The sequence below is a fragment of the Pseudopipra pipra genome, chromosome 2, assembly GCF_036250125.1.
Source record: "Pseudopipra pipra isolate bDixPip1 chromosome 2, bDixPip1.hap1, whole genome shotgun sequence".
NCBI lineage: Eukaryota > Metazoa > Chordata > Aves > Passeriformes > Pipridae > Pseudopipra > Pseudopipra pipra.
In genome coordinates this window covers 35,356,881-35,377,060 of record NC_087550.1, presented here as the reverse complement: position 1 = coordinate 35,377,060, position 20,180 = coordinate 35,356,881, and the positions used below count along the sequence as shown (strand labels likewise).

The following is a 20,180-nucleotide window of genomic DNA, read 5'->3' as shown; positions in this document are numbered from 1 at the left end:
TCACATTTACAGCTCTTTACTGAAACTGTCTCATTTTTTCAGAACTCATCTTCAGGACTCAAAGTGAAAATATAGAAAATAAAAAACAGATCAAAGCTTTCCTATTCTTTGTTTAATCAATAGTATTTTGAAGTCAAAGAAATCACTAAGGGCCGCTCTCAGACTTTGAATGCATTTGCCTGAGAGCAAGGTATTTATATTTTCATCTAAGTGCCAAAAACTCTGGAAAACTTATTTGATTGAGGCCAAAGTCCAATTTCCCTAACACATGAGTAAAACATCCTATTCACGCCAATAGAAGCAGCAACTGCCCAAATCTGCATGCCAACATATTGTTTGTGGAACACTTTGCTGAAGAATGTTTTCTTGCCTAGCTTGACGTGCTATAAAATTCAAAGAATAACTTTAGTTTCACAAGCAGCATAAGCTTTTTCTTCATCTAATAGGAAATAATACAAAATACCAATTTTTAAACACAACTTAGATTGTGTTTTCCTAAAAAATCATGGCCAGTTCTCTCTCTCCTTATTTATGGGTTTCCTTCAATGTACTTATGGTTTTCCTTAAAAACAGTGTTGCTAAGCTAAAAAGCAACAGCATCAACAGCACACAAAAAAAACCCAACCAAGTTTGCCTGAAGGTGGGATGAATCCTTAGAAAGCACTTATGCTCCTGGCAATTTTATCATAAATTAACCAGTGTGACCACAGCAGCCCTCAAAGAAAACTTCCAACAGAAAGCAAACACCTTCTCTTTCTCTAAACAGCACAGAAAAGACGTAGGACCTGTCATTTTTAAGCTATTTCTTTCTCATTATTCATTCCTCCTTTTGAATATTTACTTCTTTCATATGTTTTGCCTTGCCATGCCCATTTTATGTCTAATAACAGCACAACAGCTCCTCCAATTCCCTCATCAAGAACTTTTTTAGTAATATGAAGTTTAAAAAATTGTTTTCTCCATTGCCTTGTTTCATTAAACCACAAACCTTTCTGAGTAGACATCCTGAAATCTAAACATTCACTGCAATTAATTAAACATATTTGAACAACTATAATTGTGCTTTTTTTATATATTTATGTAAATTGTGGGGGTTTATGATCACTTTTTTGTCTTGCTCAAAACTAAGGGGGAAATAAGTTAGCGAGTCAGAAATAACAGGAAATAACCACAGCAAGATGGATACCACTGTCCACAAAATTCACGCAAATTGAACAGGCACCTCCTTCAGCAGGAACAGCCCACTGGGTGAGCCCCACCCATGAATTCACACCACATGGGGAGGCAACACTGGGGCAGGGACACCGAGGCCCCCTTCCCTGCAACGTTCACTCCTGTAACCCAGTGCTCAGCAGCAGTCAGGAGCAGACGTGTGTAGAAGGAGCCTGAAGATGGATAAAGCAGCATGGTAAAAATCTTTATGCATGCAATTATGTTCTCTGATTAAACATTTAATTGATGGGTTATGTTTCTCCAATATATGTAATAAATTTAAACAGCTAGGGTGCAAACACACACAAAATAAAAATATCCAACTCACTGCTAAGACAAGAGCAGTTTCAGCTTTGGTACAAAGCTTTCTAACTTCACTCCCAGTCCAAAATATCATGTTCCTACAATTTGCTTTTTCAAAACTTCTTAGTGTTGTCAAACCAACAAGACTGACCCAAGAATAAACAGGTACTAGAATAAAACAAGTCAAACTTACCTTTCCTTGTGACCTATACAACAAAATCTGAACTATGCATGACTTCTATAAAAATGATTTTTTCATAAATTCCTTATGTTAGTTTCCTACAAAGTCAAGTTTTAATTTTATATGAATGCTACTCTTCATTGAATCCACTGCACATTCTGACAGTTACCTCTCTATTTTAACTGATAATCTTTTTTTGGATTCTTTGCAAGTCTAAGAAATCACAAATATAACTACTTTCATGGGAATCAGTGAATTCAAAGGTATATATGGGGTGGAATGTTAAAAAAAAAAGGTAAAAAGCACATAACATGCTGCAAAAACTTGTTACAGCAAAACAGTAATTTTAATAGTAAATATTTTCATATATCTTAGTGTATATCTCATAGAAAAAATATAAAATTATATATGTTTATTTTAGTAAATAGGAAAATTTGAGAGCATTTGTCCTTTTTTAAAATAAAAAAAAAAAAAAAAAAGAAAGACTTAAAAGAGTTAACTCTGGCTTTAATTTCTGAACATAAACTAAGAAGCTAACATAATAGTTTGTAATGGCTCCCCAGACAGGACTTGTGGTCTGCAAAAACAGGAAGAATTCCTCCCCTCAGCTTCAACCCCTCCCCACTGTAAAACATACCATTTTATAACCTGCAGAATTATATCAAACACACAAATCACGTTTCCCCTAAAAAGAAAGAAGTTAAAATGAAGAGGTAAGAGGTAGGTTTTTTACAGCAGCTTGACACCACAAGCAAGCCAACTATAGATCTGGAGTTGTGATTGCATCCCTGTAATAACACAGGCACTACAGATTATGTTTAGGGTATCGTTAATCTCTCACACCCACCAATTTCCTACTGACAGCTGGAGGTCAGCAGCAAAGTCCTGGTGCAAAAGTTCACTTAAAATCAGGAGGAACAGATAAGCTTTCAAAATAATGCTGAAAATTTCGAAAACAGACCAAAGAAGTAAGTTTTCAAAAAAGAACATGATAACGTTTTGAGTTTAGTAAATACCAGTAGCAAGTCTTTCACAAAAAGATAATGTTCAGGCACAGAACTTAATTTCAGAAATATACGGTTTAAGGACTCATGACCCACTGCTTTTTTAAAGGAATTTTGTTTTGCAAAATTTGGGGTTGTTTAAAGTAGGAAAAGGACACTTCACAGGTTGGGGAAATTGAAATTGCTCAAAACTGCAAATCAGTAATCCTTGCTTGGAGCACATTACATGTTAAGTAAAATGGTTTCATGCAAATACTCAGAATTTGTTGTTCTTAAAAGGAAATAAAATAAAATCAACATGTTCCATGATTTGAACACATGCCAAAGAAAGGGTATGAGAAAACTGGGAAGGGAGAGAAGCCAAAAAGAAAATATATCTACAGTAATACATTCCAGTTAAATTAGTACCAATAACTCTTACAGAGTTTTCAGCTAGTGCAACACAAGATAACATCTATAGTTTAATTTTTTTAACTGCTTTATACCCTTTTACAAACAGATTTTCTTTCAACATTCCCTCCCTCTTCCTCCTCTCCCACTTTCTCTAGGGTATCTACAGAGGCAAAACAAAGGCTGACATACAGAGGGGAAAAAGCCTCTTAATTAAAGTGTAATTTAACCTCACAAGATTCCATTAAAAGATATAGAGATTCCAAAAAGCTTATTAGTTGCATAAAAAGACTGACTAGGAGATAACAGAAGAATAACATCCTCATTTTAAAAAAAAATGAAGAATTTCCAGGCATTTTTTAAATTATTCACATTCTTGGTACAGAAGGTCTAGTGTTACTTAACACTTACCTACTGTTAAATAAGGCCCCAAGTAACTATTTCTTTGGACTGCTGATAGTAACACAGAATTGTTTCTAATCAGCTCAGTCAATCACAAAGGAAACAGTTCTTTCTGGGTACTTTCTCAGTCAGGATACAATTTGCTGCTTGGCCACTCTGTCTGGAAGGTACGAGCATAAGGCACAAAACCAAATAATCTCTTTGTGAGCAAAACTGCTTTGTGGTTCAGCAGCAGCAGTTGGTCATTTTTTCGACATATTTTGTTGGCAATCGCTACCACTTCATAGCAAAAGAGGAAATTATGGACAAAACTGTTACCAAAAATTAGGGAGAAGTGCAAAACAGGGCATGGAAAAATTTCAGAGTTGCAGATATGTGCAATATTCACAGACCTTGGACTTCAGTGTATTTTGAGAGTGAAAAGCACAGGAAGAAGGAGAAAAAAATTGTTCATACAAGATTATTACTCCAGTTGACAGCTTGGGACTGTTCCAATACCAGTGTTTGACCTGTTCTTCTCCACCTCTACCCTCCAGTCCTTCTCAGGCTAAGTGCCATTCAGCCACACCCTACCTGCACAGCCCAAACCCAGCTCACAGCAGCTCAGCGAGAAGCAGCTCCAGAGGCTTCCCAAGAAGCCCTTTGGAATAACTGCCTTTCCCTCCCCAAGTCATATTCTGTGCCCAGTTTGAGACAGCCCATTCCACAATACAGGTTTTATTTTATAAGCTACTCAAATCATCTATTTCAAAAGACTCAGCAGCCTGATATTCTTTTTCTAGTCTGTCACACTGGTAGCTATTGTTTTGTTTGCATGTTTAGAGCTAATTTTCTCTTTCGACTCATAAAATTTTAATGCTTACATTTGTGATTGGATTACACTGTTCACAAAGTACCTGAAGCAATATGCAAAAAAAGCTAACATGACAAATCAATCCAACTCAGAGAACTACTGCAGCTCTTCACGTGGTGTGACTAACTTCTAAATGCTCTTGTATTCAGAAACAGCAGACCAGCACTTCCAAGAGAAGCAGGTACGGACTTCTCAACACACGCTGACAATTTGCTTTTTTTCCCTCCCCTTTAGACCCCAAATGACAGCCTACTAAGTTATATTAAAAGCAGGTTTTAAATCCAGTTAGGAACTATGAATTAATCACACAGAAGACAAACGAATACTATTAAGAGTGTGCCTACATCTGTAATGGCCTGAAACACAAGGGGTCACAAGGAAGAGCAGTGTCAGAAGTCAATGTGAACCTTCTCTAGAAAGGCAGGCAAGCCACACTAGATTTTGAGAGTCGTTTCAACACATCCCTATTGACTGAGCAGCTATTTTCTGGCAGAACATCAGTACTGGATGATGAACTGTGCCAGATACTACAGACAGATGTTAATGAGGTATTTCACCTACCAAAGACAGAAATAAGCTACTGCCAAGTCCAGTTTGAACCTATTATTTTCTCACTCTAAGCTCAAAGATCCAAATTGCCAACAGTTGATATTAGAACACTTTTTATAGTTCCTCAGTCTGTTGCTCACAAGGAATGAATAACAGATACTGAAGAGCTGAAAAGGGAAAACATATCACTGAGGCAGCAAGATGGAGCCCATATAAATTCCTTCACGCAGACAAAATTATGCTGTACTACCAGACAGTCCATATTGTTTCAGTCTTTCACCAAAGCTGGAGCAGTCTCGACTGTGATGACAGCGTACTGGCCCAAATTCATGAGACCTGTTTTATGCTTGCCTTTAATGCCATGGACACTGCTGTTCCTTTTTCTCAGACAGACTATCTTTAGAAGAAGGTTTTAATGGCATACACTTATTTTAATCAAAAAAGCTTCAATCTGGAGTGGAGGTCATTAGATTACAAGAAACACTACACACACACGGCGTTTTATTTCCTTACCAAAGGAAATAAAAACATGCCATTTTTTGTCCCAGGATACAGAGGGGAGAGGGCAGGAAAGGGAAGTAAGATGTTTGACCTAAGTACACTGCTGTAATCTTTACCACAGAAAAGTTTTGCATGATTAAATATAGCAAATCATTACCATTCTAATTTTCTACCTTCACACTTTTCCTGCTGCAGGACCTAACTATCACCTTAGTTTCTTGGGAGCAATGAGGCTACAGAAAACAGTAATTGCATTTCCTGAGGGTTAATAGGTGTGGCTCTCACAGAAACAAATACTTAAACTGCTCTCATCTGTGGTATCTAGAAACAATATCCTACAAGCAGACTTGAGGAACACAGCATAGAAAAGTTCCCTCCAAGACTTCCAGCCACTGAAGCCGCGGCATGCTAGGCATGAATCTTATCTTGCCAGGTAAAGGTCAGCACTGTAGCCAGCTCACCTAAGCAGCATCTGAAGTTTATTCTATACTAGCAAAGTATTTATTATTCCCCCTCTGGGACCCACATGTTACATGCAAGCATTTAGACACAGAGGATGTATTAAGTGTTTTCTTAAGCCAAGGAAGTCCAAATGAGTGTGTCCTGGATGGTAGTGCCGAGCAGACAGAACAGAGTAATTAATCCACTGTTTGTGCCATTTGACTCCAAGTCAGACTCACAGAATAGTCCAGGGTTCAGCAGTCTGAATTTTAACATTTTATCTGTCAGCATTTCAACAGGACTGCAAGTTTTACAGGGGTTTTGGTGGGTTTTTTAGAGTTAATGATGAAAAACAAAATACAAAATTACACTAATATGCAGATGACTTTTACTTAAGTTTTCAGTCTACAAAGTGAACATTTCAGAAACAGATTTGCCAGAAGTGGTCCTTAAAATAATTTTAAAAAATTAAACTTTAACTATAATCAAGTATCAATTACTCATGGAGCAGCACAGGAAGACAGGAAGGTATCTGCACAGTCACCTGGGATCTATCAGAGCTTGTTCCTTGACCCTAGCACTGCCCTTTGTCCAACCCAGTTGGCCCCATGTGTACTGATAGAGTAGTCCAGAGTTTAATGGGTGCTGCCAAGATGTCTTTATACTATTATTCATGAAGTAACCGCATGGCTGGTGCTCTTCCTAAGCCGGTAAATCCTCCTGAAACTCAGGGATCTGGAGACCACTGAACAAATGCAATCAAATAGTTCTGACTGATCCAGCTCAGCCCTGACTCTAACAACACAAAGAGAAAATAAACCTAGTCTCTACAGATCCACCCAGGTGCTGCAACACATTCTCCAGCACGTTCAGAATCACAGGTGTATATTTCACATGAGATCTTTCACTGTTCTTACTCTGTCTGCCTGTGTTATCCCAGAAAATGGACTGTCAACTATAAAGCTGTAGCTGTTCTCCTGCTCTTCATTTTGTGCAAGACTTCAAGGACACCACACAAGCAAGCTGAACCAAATTTTTCTGACATTCAAATGCTACAGCCTGAAAATTTCCTAAACTTGGTTGCTGAATACATCTGCAGACACAATAGAGTTTTTCAGAATCCTGATTAGTTTATAAGCTGAACTCACTGACTACAAATGTACAGAACTGTAATCACTGCTTGCCAAGAAATCTTCTTACTCTATTCACAACTACAGAATTCATCTTGCCAAACTTTTGCCATCTCAAGTGGATGAAATCTAGCTTAAGACAGTTATCTACACTGTGAAACACAGCATGGTGAATGACTCAACTGATTAGAAAGAGATGACTGGTATGAAATAGAAACACACATTTCAGATAGTTAGAAAAGTCCAAGTGTTGACTGTAACCACTTCTTTTAAAAATACATCCAGAAGTATAAGGATTATACCCACATTTTCTATGCATACGCAGAATCATGGGGAGTAAAGGGCAGGGATCCAGGATAGACTGACTATAGGAATAATTAAGAATATTGTATGGAAGAGAAGATCATATAATAAACAAAATGGTTTCCACAGTTCATTTAAATGAAGCAAATTTAACACCGCAGCTACTTTTACAAAGGGAGCAGTTTATACCTTGCCACTAACATGGTACCTTTTTACAACCCACAGAAGACATCCTTCTCCTTTACACAGGACAGCTTCATAATATGCCTACGAGTTAAATGACAGCCTTCCCTTCATCCACTTAGGTGGGTGACCTTGTCACAGAAGGATATCAAATAAGTTAAATAGGACTTTCCCTTAGTGAACCCATGTTAACTATGCCTGAAGATCACATTGTTCCTTTAAATGCCTTTCAACAGTACCCAGTATAATCTTCTGAATTTTTCCAGGAACTGAGGTTAGACCAACAGGTCTGTAGCTTCCTGGGTCTTCCCTCAGACCCTTCTTTTACACTAGAGTAACATAGAGAGGGGTCCTGTCATAAGACCCAATAGCTCCTTCAGAACTCTGGCATGAATCCCATCAGGCCCCATGGACTTGTAAACATCCAGCTGATACAGCTTGTTCCTTACAATTTCAGCATCTGCAAATGGAAAGTCACTGTACTGACACTTGTGGTCCTCCAAATCAGAGGACCAAGCAACCCAAGGCCTGTCAGTGTTACTGAAGATGGAAGGAAAAGCAGCATTGAATGTCTCTGCCCTACAGAGATTATCAGCCCTTGTAGCATAAAATACCAGGCTAATGTGGGCTTTTGCATGAAGAACACTCCTGAGAGCTGCCCATTCTGAGCTAACTGCCCTTCACAATGTTGCCACCATCACAGCATCTTCCAGATTGACTCCTGCGCTCCCAGGCAACCTTGAATGATCAGTTTTCCCTTTTTACAATAACTGTTAAGGCAATCTGGTTTTGTGGAACGTCTCCCTGCCCACAGCAGGCGGATTGGAACTAGATGATCTTTAAAGTCCCTTCCAACCCAAACCATTCTCTGATATGATTCTATAACTACAGCACGGTAGCAGCCCTCAGATCGTGCAGCAAAACATGTTCAAATGTTTATGTGCTGTTTCTACAAAAACACAGATCCTTCAAACTCCGGGTCTCACCAAAACAGTTGCTGAAGTACAATGAAATTTAGCATATTTTGGTTTAAAAATAAAAAGCTTTCCCAGTAACTTCTATACCATGGCTCCATATTTCACAGCAATAATCACTCTAGAGGAGTACAACTCCAAAATAATTTGTCTCCTTGCTAGTTCTCCTTACCAGATTACACCACAAAATTCACAAGTCAGTGATTCAAACTTGAGTGGTTTTTTCACTACAACACAAAAAACAGGCAAAACGTCATCCTCAGTGCAGCTGGCTTTCTCAATTTCTTACCTGTAGCAAGTAAGACTAACACTTCCAAAACCACTTTCTGTGTTAAAAGAGTTTACCTGTTTTGATCACTCACCCTCCCCCCACCCTTACTGGTTATTTATCTCTTTCCCTAAAATACAACATCAAACTGAATAACCATAAAACATTTCTGAAAGGTAATTGTCACCTCAAGTCTAAACATACTATACTACTACAGAGAAGGATATAGCAACAAATTTGTAATTGAATGAACAAACTTAGAGAAATTATAATTTCTTTACAGTATATACTTTTTACCACTACTGTGCTGCCACATTGCTCCTTTATAATGTATTTAGAGTAATGGCATTTATGGCAAGCAAATAATCTCAACAACACTGACCTTTCCATCAGAACGCACTGTCTAAAAATTCCACATTGTAATTCCACAAATATTTCTGTCACTTTCTAAGCAATACATAGTAATACTTTTGTTTCCAAGAACACTAAATATATGTGTGTGTATATATAGATGTTCTCTACAACATGCACTGTTGAACTGTACCACTTTTTAAATGAATATGCTTTACATGTTTTTGTAAGAGTCCAGTATACTTTTCTTTTTTTTTTTTTTAGGAAAAATGCGCAAAGTTTTCAGCTAAAAACATGTTGCAAATAATTGCCCAGAGCAAGATTTTACAGCCAAATTATAAAAGCCCTAAATCTCAAGTTTTATAATACCATCAGTGACAGAGTCTTAACTGTAGCAACGAGACAGGCGCCACTATAATGTTAACAGCCAGTATGTAAACATTAATGCGGCCTAAGGGGGAGCAGGGGGCAACCCCAGAAGAGTCCCTTCAGAACCGCCACAGAAATTTTAGGTGGCTGTAGTTAAACTTTCTCTGACTTAATTACTTAAAAAAAGGCAAGAGGGGAAAACAAAAAGTTAGCCAGGCAGTGAGACAATTAATTTCATTAAACCTGGAATTGTGTCCCCTCTTAAAGCTTTACAGTTCTTGAAACTTGTTAATACATGATTTCCTGAGCAAGAGTCCAATAAAATGAAATTTGCCATGTAGCTATTAGCAAAGTACAATATAAAAGGTTTTGAAGCATCAGCACATTTACAAAACCCTTAAGAGAACATCATTCTTTTCCTAGAGAATAATCACAGAGGTCTTAAATACAGGCTCTCCACTGTCTATGAGACTTCTTTGTCTTAGAAATCAGCAAGGTACAACTGATCTAATCAGATTTCCAGTAGCAGGCTGGCTTCAGCCAGGCCTCAAATCACATTTCAACAGCTTCATTCACAACAGTTTTAACAAGTATATTCAGTTACTTCCTTGCTTTCTAACACCCTCGGCACTTCTACAACAAGGTAGTGCCATGTCTCTTTCAGTCCAAGCCACATATCTCCTCCTTACTATATGCTCAATTCTTATGATAACATTTAATAGATGTTGAAAGAAACAACACCTGACTGTAAATTTGAATTACAATCAGAGGCTGAAAGACCTAAACAAAATACTTTTCTTTCAAAACTACAGATAAAATTTCTTCTTATCGGCAGTTGGGAACAACACCTATAGGAGTTAACAAAGATTATATGGCTAAACAACTTCATACAAAGGTTAATAAAGAGAATGAAAAAATTTCCTGAGGAAGTTTAATGACATTAATGTATCCAAATCATATTTCTATTTTTGAGGAGACTAACACAGCTTTTAATGTCTAACACTACAAAAGTGAATTCTATGACAAAACAATTGCACATTTTTCTTTAACAGAAGATGTAAAAAGGTCAAACTGTAAAGAATATTATATTCTTTAAAGTATACTTGTGGAAGTGCACCTGTTAGAAGCTTACTTTTTATCATATAGCTATAGTTATTATGACAATATATACATATGGAGTAACTAAAACATTGACAATTATCCAAATGAAATTAAAAAACCATATATTCTAGGAATTGTATTTATTTCCCCAGGAAAAGGGAGTACTTCCCTTACTTACAAGAACATTTTCTTTGCATGTGAAAACACATAACTAACCAGTAACAATATTTTTGCTTCATTTTTCAATATCTTTGCCAGAGCCACAAATACAGAGAAGAAAAATAACATGCCAGGACTAATGCTAAACGTGATTAAGAAGATATGTACTGTATGAGATAATGAGGTAATGTAAATCAACTGAAATTTAACTCTGTGCCCTCTTCACTCTACTCAGAACATCAAACATATACCAACTATGCAGGTAACAAGTGTCAGACTGACATTTATAAATCCTGCTTCTTTCTAACCCTAACAAGCAACCTAACCCAACAGGAGCTTGACAGCTCCAGAAAAACACAAAAATTCTGGGTTCCTTCTACTGGAGTAAGGGATGAAAGGCATAGAATATGAATCCACCCATTGCAAACACATAATCTCCATGTTTATATATCTACATCCAATTCTTATCTAAGAAATAATTTTTATCAAAACATTACTTAATCATAATAATGTAACCAGTTCTCACGTAACATTTATGGATACAGATACAAAAAAGTTAATGTGTTTTTATTCCTTGGCCCTTTCTACAGATCCTAATAAACTAGTTTTCATAGACAGGATAACTATATTTTATAGTCACCAAATAGAATACACATGGACATATTAACGTGCCATTTATATCTTTATAGAACTGTAACAGCATCACATAATGCAGATCATTTCCTGAGTCTATCTGAAATTTCTATGCAATGGCAGCTCCTCTCCTCATTGCCACTGTCATGCAAATTGGCAATTATATATTACACAGATACCAACTATAATCAAACTAGTTCTGTAACACACTAAAAAACATGTTCCTCCTCAGGGTTATAATGCATCTAGCCAAGCTATCCATCTCTTTTTCCCATTCTTTCATAAGAATTATAAAATGTACAAGGCTGGCACACATGAACAGCAACACTTGAAAGAAAATCTGATTTACAAGCCTGCTGTTCCCAAGTTCAGGACTGACAGGGATGCTGTGCAAGCAAATGCCAGTGTGGTACTTAAAATAGGGTATCCACTTGGGAAGAGATTAAGTGATTAAGTTCAATGTTGCTGCCAGCTGCTAGTAGCAATTTGAAGGGCTAGAGATATGTTTATGAACTCAAAACAGGACTTTTTCCCACCTCCCTGATTTTTCCCTACAATCTGTTCTGAGCTACTTAGAAGATAACTGAAAATGTCCCTGTGTCTCCATGTGAAATGTCAGTTTCCTATGGGACTACAAGTCTATTAAAATTTGATTTTGCCAGTAACAGAAGCTAACAGGCTAACAGATGTACAATCAGAAAGTCATATTTCACTGTCAGCAGCAGGATTTTGCACATTATACATAGTTGCCATCTGAGAACATACAAAACAACTTCATATTTAAAAAAAAAAAATCTAAACTTTCAAATACCTTTTGATGTCTTTAACATTTTTTTCTTTAAGAACAATGACCCCACATTTTCATACACGTGTTATACTGTAATACCAACACTGCTTTTTTTCCTTTAACTGATGCAATATAATGTGGAGTTGTAGGCAAAATACCTTAGGTCACACATTATGGATTTGGACAGAAAGAAGAATAACCCTCCAGGAACTAAGTATTCCAGCATTATTCATTGCATACGTGCTGTACAAATCTACTTCTGCCAGTTTCATGTACCTCTCTTTCAACTTCTATTTCTTTCAGATTTCAGATGCTAAATACAAGCCTGTGAACATGTCAAAGCTTTCATTTCACATTGCCACTAAGACTTTTAGAAAAACCCATTTGATGTAAAATTTGTTTTCCTACTCTTTTTGCTACACTTAACAAGCTCAACTTTGCAATTTTCTCATAGTTGTTCCACTATTATGCAAAAACATTGTACAGGTTTGGGCTCATAAGCAGTTACAACTGTTAACTCACAAATACTCTGAAAGCTACAAGAAGTTCATAGATGGACAACCAGCCTGATTTCTTCTTCTTTAATGTTATCTAGAAATATTAGAAGTCTGGCTCGGGAAAAGCCCCACATTGTAACAGGTCTGTAGGAAAAGTTAAGCCAGTGTTGTCACTGATCAAAGGGAAAAATGCATTTGCTCACATGACAAAATGAAACACTGATGCCAAGGGCAGCGCTGGAGTCTATGTAACTAGACAAAGTTCTACTAAAATGTATCCAAACTCTTAGGAAGTAATTACAGTAAGATGAAATCAGTCAGCTAGAGAGGACATCAAAAAGATAATTAACTTATTTGGTAATTTGATTATGATTATTTTCTCTATAGTTACATTAAAGAAAGTGATTTGGAAGTGCTTCCACATTTCCACAACCTCTTACACATCCTCAGTCTTCAAAAACAATCCCTAATGCATTCTTTCAAAAGGACAGAACTTTGACATACCTAAAACTTTGCTTGAGATATGTTTACTTCGTGATTGAATAATCTGGATTATTTCAGCTCACCCACAGTTTTTTCCACAACATCCTAGCATTCCTCTACCTTAACTAATCTCACATTGTTAACTCAAGTCATCAGCAACTTTCATCAGCATTCTCCTTCTCTATGACTAACTGCAAATATTATTCAAATTATATTTTAACAAACAAGAACAACAGTTTCATTAGGAAACCCTAAGCAACTGAGATTCATCAGGCAATGCTGAGCAAACCAATTACATGTTAAAGAACAAAAACAAACCATAAACAGGAAACTGAATGTTTGTAAAGTGTTTTTCTCACTGTAGCTTTCTAGATTGAAATATAAGGTTCCAAAAGACACTGCTTCAAATGATCTATATTTCCAGCATTCTGAAACAAAACTACTGAATTGTCAAACGTCGCTCAACAAACGACCACAACAAGAAATATTACTATATAAAACTGAAAATCCATAAACACAAACCCTACCTGCTTTTCCTTTCGATGAGAATAGCCATGTAAGAAGCTGGTAAAGCAGCACCAAAGCCAGGAGACCAAAAGTAGAATTTTCCAAGTATCTTCCTGAAAAAGTAACATATATGTAACATGTACACATATTACATGCAAATGGAACATTCAGGTACAACACCATATTTCACCTTTATCATAAAATTACAAATGATTTATTAATTTTGTCCTTTTACATTAATCTGTACTTACTAATAACCACTAATAATTATATGTTTACACTTGGATAATTCTCAGAGGAGTTCCCCAAGTGTTTCATAAACATTAAATACCTGAAACACTTCATAAATGTATTCATTTAATTTAAATAACTAGTTTTCCTCCAGGAAAGCATGAAAGCTTCTGAAAAGTTGTAGATATTAATTACAGAAAAATCTTCTAAAAGAACTTATATCTGCTTATCTCTCTGCTACTGGTCCAAATATATCTTCAGGAAGACGTGCTTTGTGGAATGCAGCAATGCAATCAGGTAAGGCAGAAATCAAATCAAATAATTATAATATACATCACACTCCAAAGAGATAATCCACTGATGCTAAAAACAGGAAAACACACATTTACAGTAAGCCAAGGAATCAATCTCTACATTACAAGTGGAAGCAACAGTGACTTCCCAGTCCTATTAAGCTGGGAAAGCTCTCATTTTTTGCAATTAGATCTGGATTTCATTCAGAGTCCCCACAATTTCAACTACTGAAATTCCTAAAACAATAACAGTTGAAAAAAAAAATAGTTACACAAATGACACTATCTTTCTATAGATAAAGAAAATCTTTCTATAAATTGGTCACTGTTAAAGGAGGAAAATCAAACTGCATGTCTGACACAATGTCACCAACCACATTTGGTCTGCTCAGGAGACCTGCACCTTCAAACTAATTCAGGCTGATCACAGAAGCAAACAATAGTCAGACAGTCATGACATTTGGTAGCGTGATGATAAATATACTTCAACTGTATCAATGCTGTTCAGCTGATAACCACTATTAGTGGAAAAACAGTGCTACAATGGAGTCTGCCCTTCCAAAAACACAGCAAACAAAATAAACAAACAAAATGGAAAACACAAACAGGGTAGAAAAGGACATTTTCTTAGATAAAATTTCATGTTGGCAACACAGAAGAGAGAACAAAGATAATTAATCAACACCATCTGATTAGTTCCCTTTCATTCTTCCTGTAAAAGGCATAATCAGCCTCATTTCATACTTCTCCAGCAAAAATAACATTACCGGCAAGCAATGCCAGCGTATGTTTGTAAGTGAAAAGAGAGCCAGTGTATCAGCAGCAAGTGATGTAATGGCAATTACACACACTGCTCATTCCCACGGCTGCAAAAGGATAATTTCTCAGGATGACAATGCCAAATGCTGCAGGACCTAAAGTTCATTATTAGGACTCTCTCGGAAAGTAATTACTGTATGAAGTTTCAGAGAAGTCATTTTAAACATCTTAATAAGTATGAACACATCTTACCAGACACACCTGTTAAGTAACAGAACAAATGTCTTTTCTGTGGGAAAGAAACAAGAATTTGTTCTTTTGGCACGGTTTAGAATCCCTTTACAAATCCTTACATGTATGGGTTGACAAGATTTCGGAAACAGTAGCATATTTTACATAATAAAGCCTAGTGGAAATCAAAATGTCCCATCAGTAAGTGAAACAACTAAACTACTCCTAAAGTAAATGAAAATGAGTTTTTGTTATTATTTGCAGTTATTTTCACATGGTGTATGGACAGAAATTGGAATGAGAACTATGAGTTTTTTCACCTAATTCCTCAATGAACAAGCTGTACATGGACAAACGTAATTACTCTAGTAATTACTCCAGTTGCTAGACTAAGAGATCCATGTCTTCATGAGGTTTTGCATTTATTTGAACAAAACATCTAAAAATCACACCTTTCATCTAACAGATGTAATTCTTGTCGGCACTGGAGCCTAGCACTTCCGTCTGAAGCCCAGACAGATGTAGTCTTCTGGATCTCACCAGCAGAAGAGATTACAAGCCCCAGCTGGCCTGTCACACATCCGTAACAGAGAACATCACCCTCACTGCTCTGCCAAAGAACAGGCTGTTCATAGGCCCTAGTTCACTTCAGCAAAAAAACATGAGGAAAAAACAGTCAGGCACATTAGCTTGGCAATCCCTTATAGAACAAGAACATCTATTCACAGCCTAAATCGGTGCTGATACTGGATTTAGATGTTTTTGAAATTCTGCCTACCTGTGAAATGCTGAGAATATTAAACAATCCCTGAAAATATTTTAATTGCATTTTCTTGCCTGAAATTGTACATCCTTGAGAATATTTGCAGCAGTTTCAATTTTGGTGGTTTTCCCTTGTTGAAAAGAAGCAAATAGTGCAGGAGTATCAATAAGATATAATAGCACAAGCCGAAAGTCTCAGTCCCAATTACATTTCATACTTAGATCTTTTAATTGTTACTGGATGACTAGTACACACAAGAACTAGAGATTCACTGGGACTTTGGTAAAGGTAAGAACAGATCAAGTAGTTATTTGATCCAGGACACCCTATATGCCTACCAGTACACCTTATCCTTGGTGCTACAAAAGAAGGAGACAGGCAGCTCTCCTCAAATCAGGAATTGTGCAGGTAAATATGAGTTGACATGAGCAGCTAGAAACCTCTATTGCTTTGGTCTAGAACTCCAGGAGGGTAAGAGCAGTCAACTGCACGGGCCTTGCTGGACAACTTTGTTTCTGAGTTACTGCTGCTCCTGCTAGAGTACACCTTTCAACCAAAGAAAGATATAAAATCTGCAGCATGTATCCTACTATACAAATCTATCAGGTCCAAGTTCTCGTTACTATGTAGGACCAGATCTAGAGTATCTAGGTCTCCACAGTCTCAGACAATCTCTTTCCATGGTTGTAAATCAGATCCAGAAATACTCAGGACAGTTATGCAGAAAGAGAGGTACTGGCGTTTCTTTGATGGATTAAAACATACAATACCAAATTGCATTCTGGCCTGGAAAATCACAATTACTTTTATTCTCAGGGGCTACTGAAAATACACTGTATCACACAGCAATACATTCAAGGAATAATACGACTTCAAAACAAAATATTAAAAATATATTTTTTTTTTAAATCATAAATTGGTTAAAAAAAAAGCAAGCTTATATGGCTTAAGATGCATGACAATGTTGATACTAAGTAATTCCAAGTGAATGACTTGTCAACATTATGATCTTAGGAGAAACTCTTAAAAAGAAAAAGGCATACATTACTCAATTTGTAAAGGTGTCATGTATTTATTCAGCTTCCTGGCATGTTCTCATTTTCTCTCCAAATAACACTTACTCACTCCTTGACCATATTCAAGTACTGAAGTGACTTGTCCAAATTAGCCACACATGATGACCCTCAAACACCTGATTAATAGCAGCTAGTTTAAAGCCCATCCTTGAGTGAGGACAGAGCTGCTTTTCCTCTTCCCACAGCATTACTTTGTACTTTTCTCTATAAAATTTCATAAATTACTTTAATCAACACATATTTCAGAAATGGGTGAGTGTAGCTTTCTGTAACCTAAATAATGTCATACAATCTCTCATATTAGTCTTCATCCCCTTTTCCAGATTCTTTAGGTATATCCAAAACAAAGGACACAACAGGAACTTCACTGGCAACCTCTTCCTATTACAAAAATCAATCATTTATCCCTTGCTTTGTTTCACATATATTAACTATTTGTTAATCATTTACTAATTCCTGGAAAACAGAGAACCCTTCTTCTTGAAGAGTCCTAGCAAGAAATCTTGTCACAGTCACCTGGGAATTCATGTAAAATGCACCAGGTGAATCATCACGAGGTACATAGTTATTCTTCAAAGCATACTAGTAAATTTGGAAAGTATGACTTTTCTAATAGTCATGTTATCCATTGTTTCTTCAAATGTCATTTAATAGCTCTTACATATCCTAGTCATTTACTTGCTGAGGCTCTGAATTTTATTATGGTCGGAACAGCTGCAAAATACTCATTATAATTGGACATTTATGTACTTCAAAACAGGCACAATTCCTATGGCTGCCTAAACACTTTGTTCTTTTGCCTCTAGTAATGATTCCAGTTCAGCAGTTTCAATCAGCTCCCTAGCCAACAACTCTAGTTGCATGTCCCACAATTGTAGGTGGTGGGCACTGTGCAGAGACCCTGCCAGCCAGGATTCTGCCACAGCTGACAACTCTTCATGGGAATCTCTTTGCAACAGAAAAAACACGTACAGCTCCTGAGGTGCTGGTGGGTTAACTGTGCTGCACAACTGTAAGAATGGCAGGTTAAACATTTGCAGGTATCCCTTGTCACATTAAATTGTTAGAATTATCCTTTGCATGGCTCTGGCCTAGGTCAACCTAAACAATGCTTCAAGGGAACTTGGAGGGCACTTGGACTAAGTAGCATTTCCATTACCCAGTCTGCATCTGGCCCTGGGAGGTCAGAACAGCTTTAGACACCTGTGCTCCATATAGGTGAAAGTGATGCCATACCAACTGCCTCCACTGGAAGACACTCATCTCTTACCCACTTGCACAGACACAGTCATAGATCTGCTAGATGGCTAATATCCTCTCTAAGGGGAATAGCTGAAAACCATGAAACTTAAAACCATACTAGCTTAATTTAGAGAGTAACATTTAACTACAGCACTGATTTACAGGCAAATACATGGCAGCATAAGGAAAAGCACTCTATAGCTCAGAAGAGTAAAGATAAATCAGTATTAATACAACCTAGATTGCTAGAAAACATATTCTTTAGAGCTCATTACTTATATATTCACTTTGAGCTTTGCAAATGATTTACTTAAAAAGCATTCCATGGCTCCTCAGGCAGCTTCTCCTCTTCTTAGTCTTCTCCTCCAGCTTTGAAGCAAAGTTTAGAGGCCTCTAAACAGATTTAGAATTAGGGCATAATGGGTTTGATTATCTTTTAGTGGGGCTATTGAGTGTGCTGCCAGTTAACTTTCAAAAATTCATAGCTACTGCAGGCTTTACATGTCTATGTGTAACATCTCTTACACTAAATGCATTTAGATATAGGACATTATCATATTCATAAAACAGGAAAGCTTCATCCTGAAGTAACTATCCTGACAGTTACTTGCAATACACACTGGAAACAGCTCAGGATACAGAAGTGCCATTTATACTCATTTTTCAGAGCAAGTCTGTATCTTACAGAACCCCAGAAGCTGTGCTGGGATTTCCTTCATTTATGACCACAATAAGGCAAGTACAAACTTGGATGACTGGATAAAGTTTAGGATAATTAAAAGTTATCACAGCCCCTGCATCAGGAAAATAGAAATCAATATCAAGTTACATCAATTATTTCTAGGAAAGAAAGATTAGGCTTTCTTAGGTTCCCTTTAGCATCTATTTGAATTTCCTGCAACAATGTATTTTGAATTAGTAAAACAGAGAAAAAGAAGCAAAGTGGATAGACTGAGTTGTTTACTAATTTAAAAAATTACAAAAATTAGAAGAAAATAATTTTTTAAAAAAGCAGAGTTTCATATTCAGTTGGTAAGGGCAGAAATCAAGATGATGGCACAGCTGTAGCTTTTTTTCTGCAAAACATTACAAACAAGCCTACTATAAAAAGAGACAAATTATTATTTAAATTGAAAAGTTGCACAAAAATAGCTTTACTATTACGTTTCATTTTTAGGACAGTATACCAACCTTAGAATGCAAAAGCAAGCAATATACAAGGTCCCATTTGCCGTCAGAAAGGAAGTTGACTGCAAGATCTCAGGTAGCAGTTTGTACAAATAATAGTCAAGTTTTCGTTTCCTGAGAATAGCTGCAATCTGAGGAAGGAAGAAGGAAAAAAAAAAGGGAGGACAAAGTTTAATTCAGTTAGGTTCTTTTTTACACACTGTAAAGAAAAATAAGAAAGGAAAATGAGACGTGCCCACTTAAGTAGTAAAACAAAGCCTCTTAAATTTGCTGGGTTTATGAAAAATACCACAAAGATTTCCTTTGAACTTGTTCCAGCCGTTACAACGTTTATACCAGGAAATACATCAAGCAACCCTAAATAGGAAGTATAGGAGGAATTTTATTACCTTGTTACCATTGGCCATAATTGTCAGAAACATTGTCTGCCAATTATCAAAACTTCTAAGATGTAGTAAATTTACACCGAGTTTTATCTTCAAGACAATTGGACTATCACATAATTATGGTCAGTCATTATCACTAAAGTAATCCAAATACAGGCCTTACACAGTGTCTATGAAGTAATGATGCGTTTTTAAATCTTTTCTACTCCAATTAACCCACTGCAAGTCCTCCAAAAAATGTTCACCATTTGCTGGGAAGAACAAATTCCTGAGAAATTTTACTGAAATTATGTATGATCTAAAAAACTGCCTATAGCAGAAAACTGGATCAATCTAAAAAATAAACATTCTTTTTGGCCAGTTTAATGTATGTCTCATGTATTATAAAGAATATCTATTTAATGACTCAAACACTGAAGGTCCTCAAACC

The 20,180-nt window shown here is 36.6% G+C and overlaps 1 protein-coding gene across 2 annotated transcripts in view; it reads right to left on the bottom strand.

Moving 5' to 3' along the window:
- TMEM135 (transmembrane protein 135) overlaps positions 1-20,180 on the bottom strand; it is a 170,499-nt gene that overhangs the window by 139,613 nt on the left and 10,706 nt on the right. For both annotated transcript variants that reach the window (XM_064645007.1, XM_064645006.1), the window contains exons 2-3: positions 19,368-19,495; positions 13,602-13,694 (exon numbers count right to left, since the gene is read on the bottom strand). In XM_064645007.1, the coding sequence (XP_064501077.1) occupies positions 13,602-13,694; positions 19,368-19,495 (221 nt within the window). The remainder of the gene's footprint in view (positions 1-13,601; positions 13,695-19,367; positions 19,496-20,180) is intronic.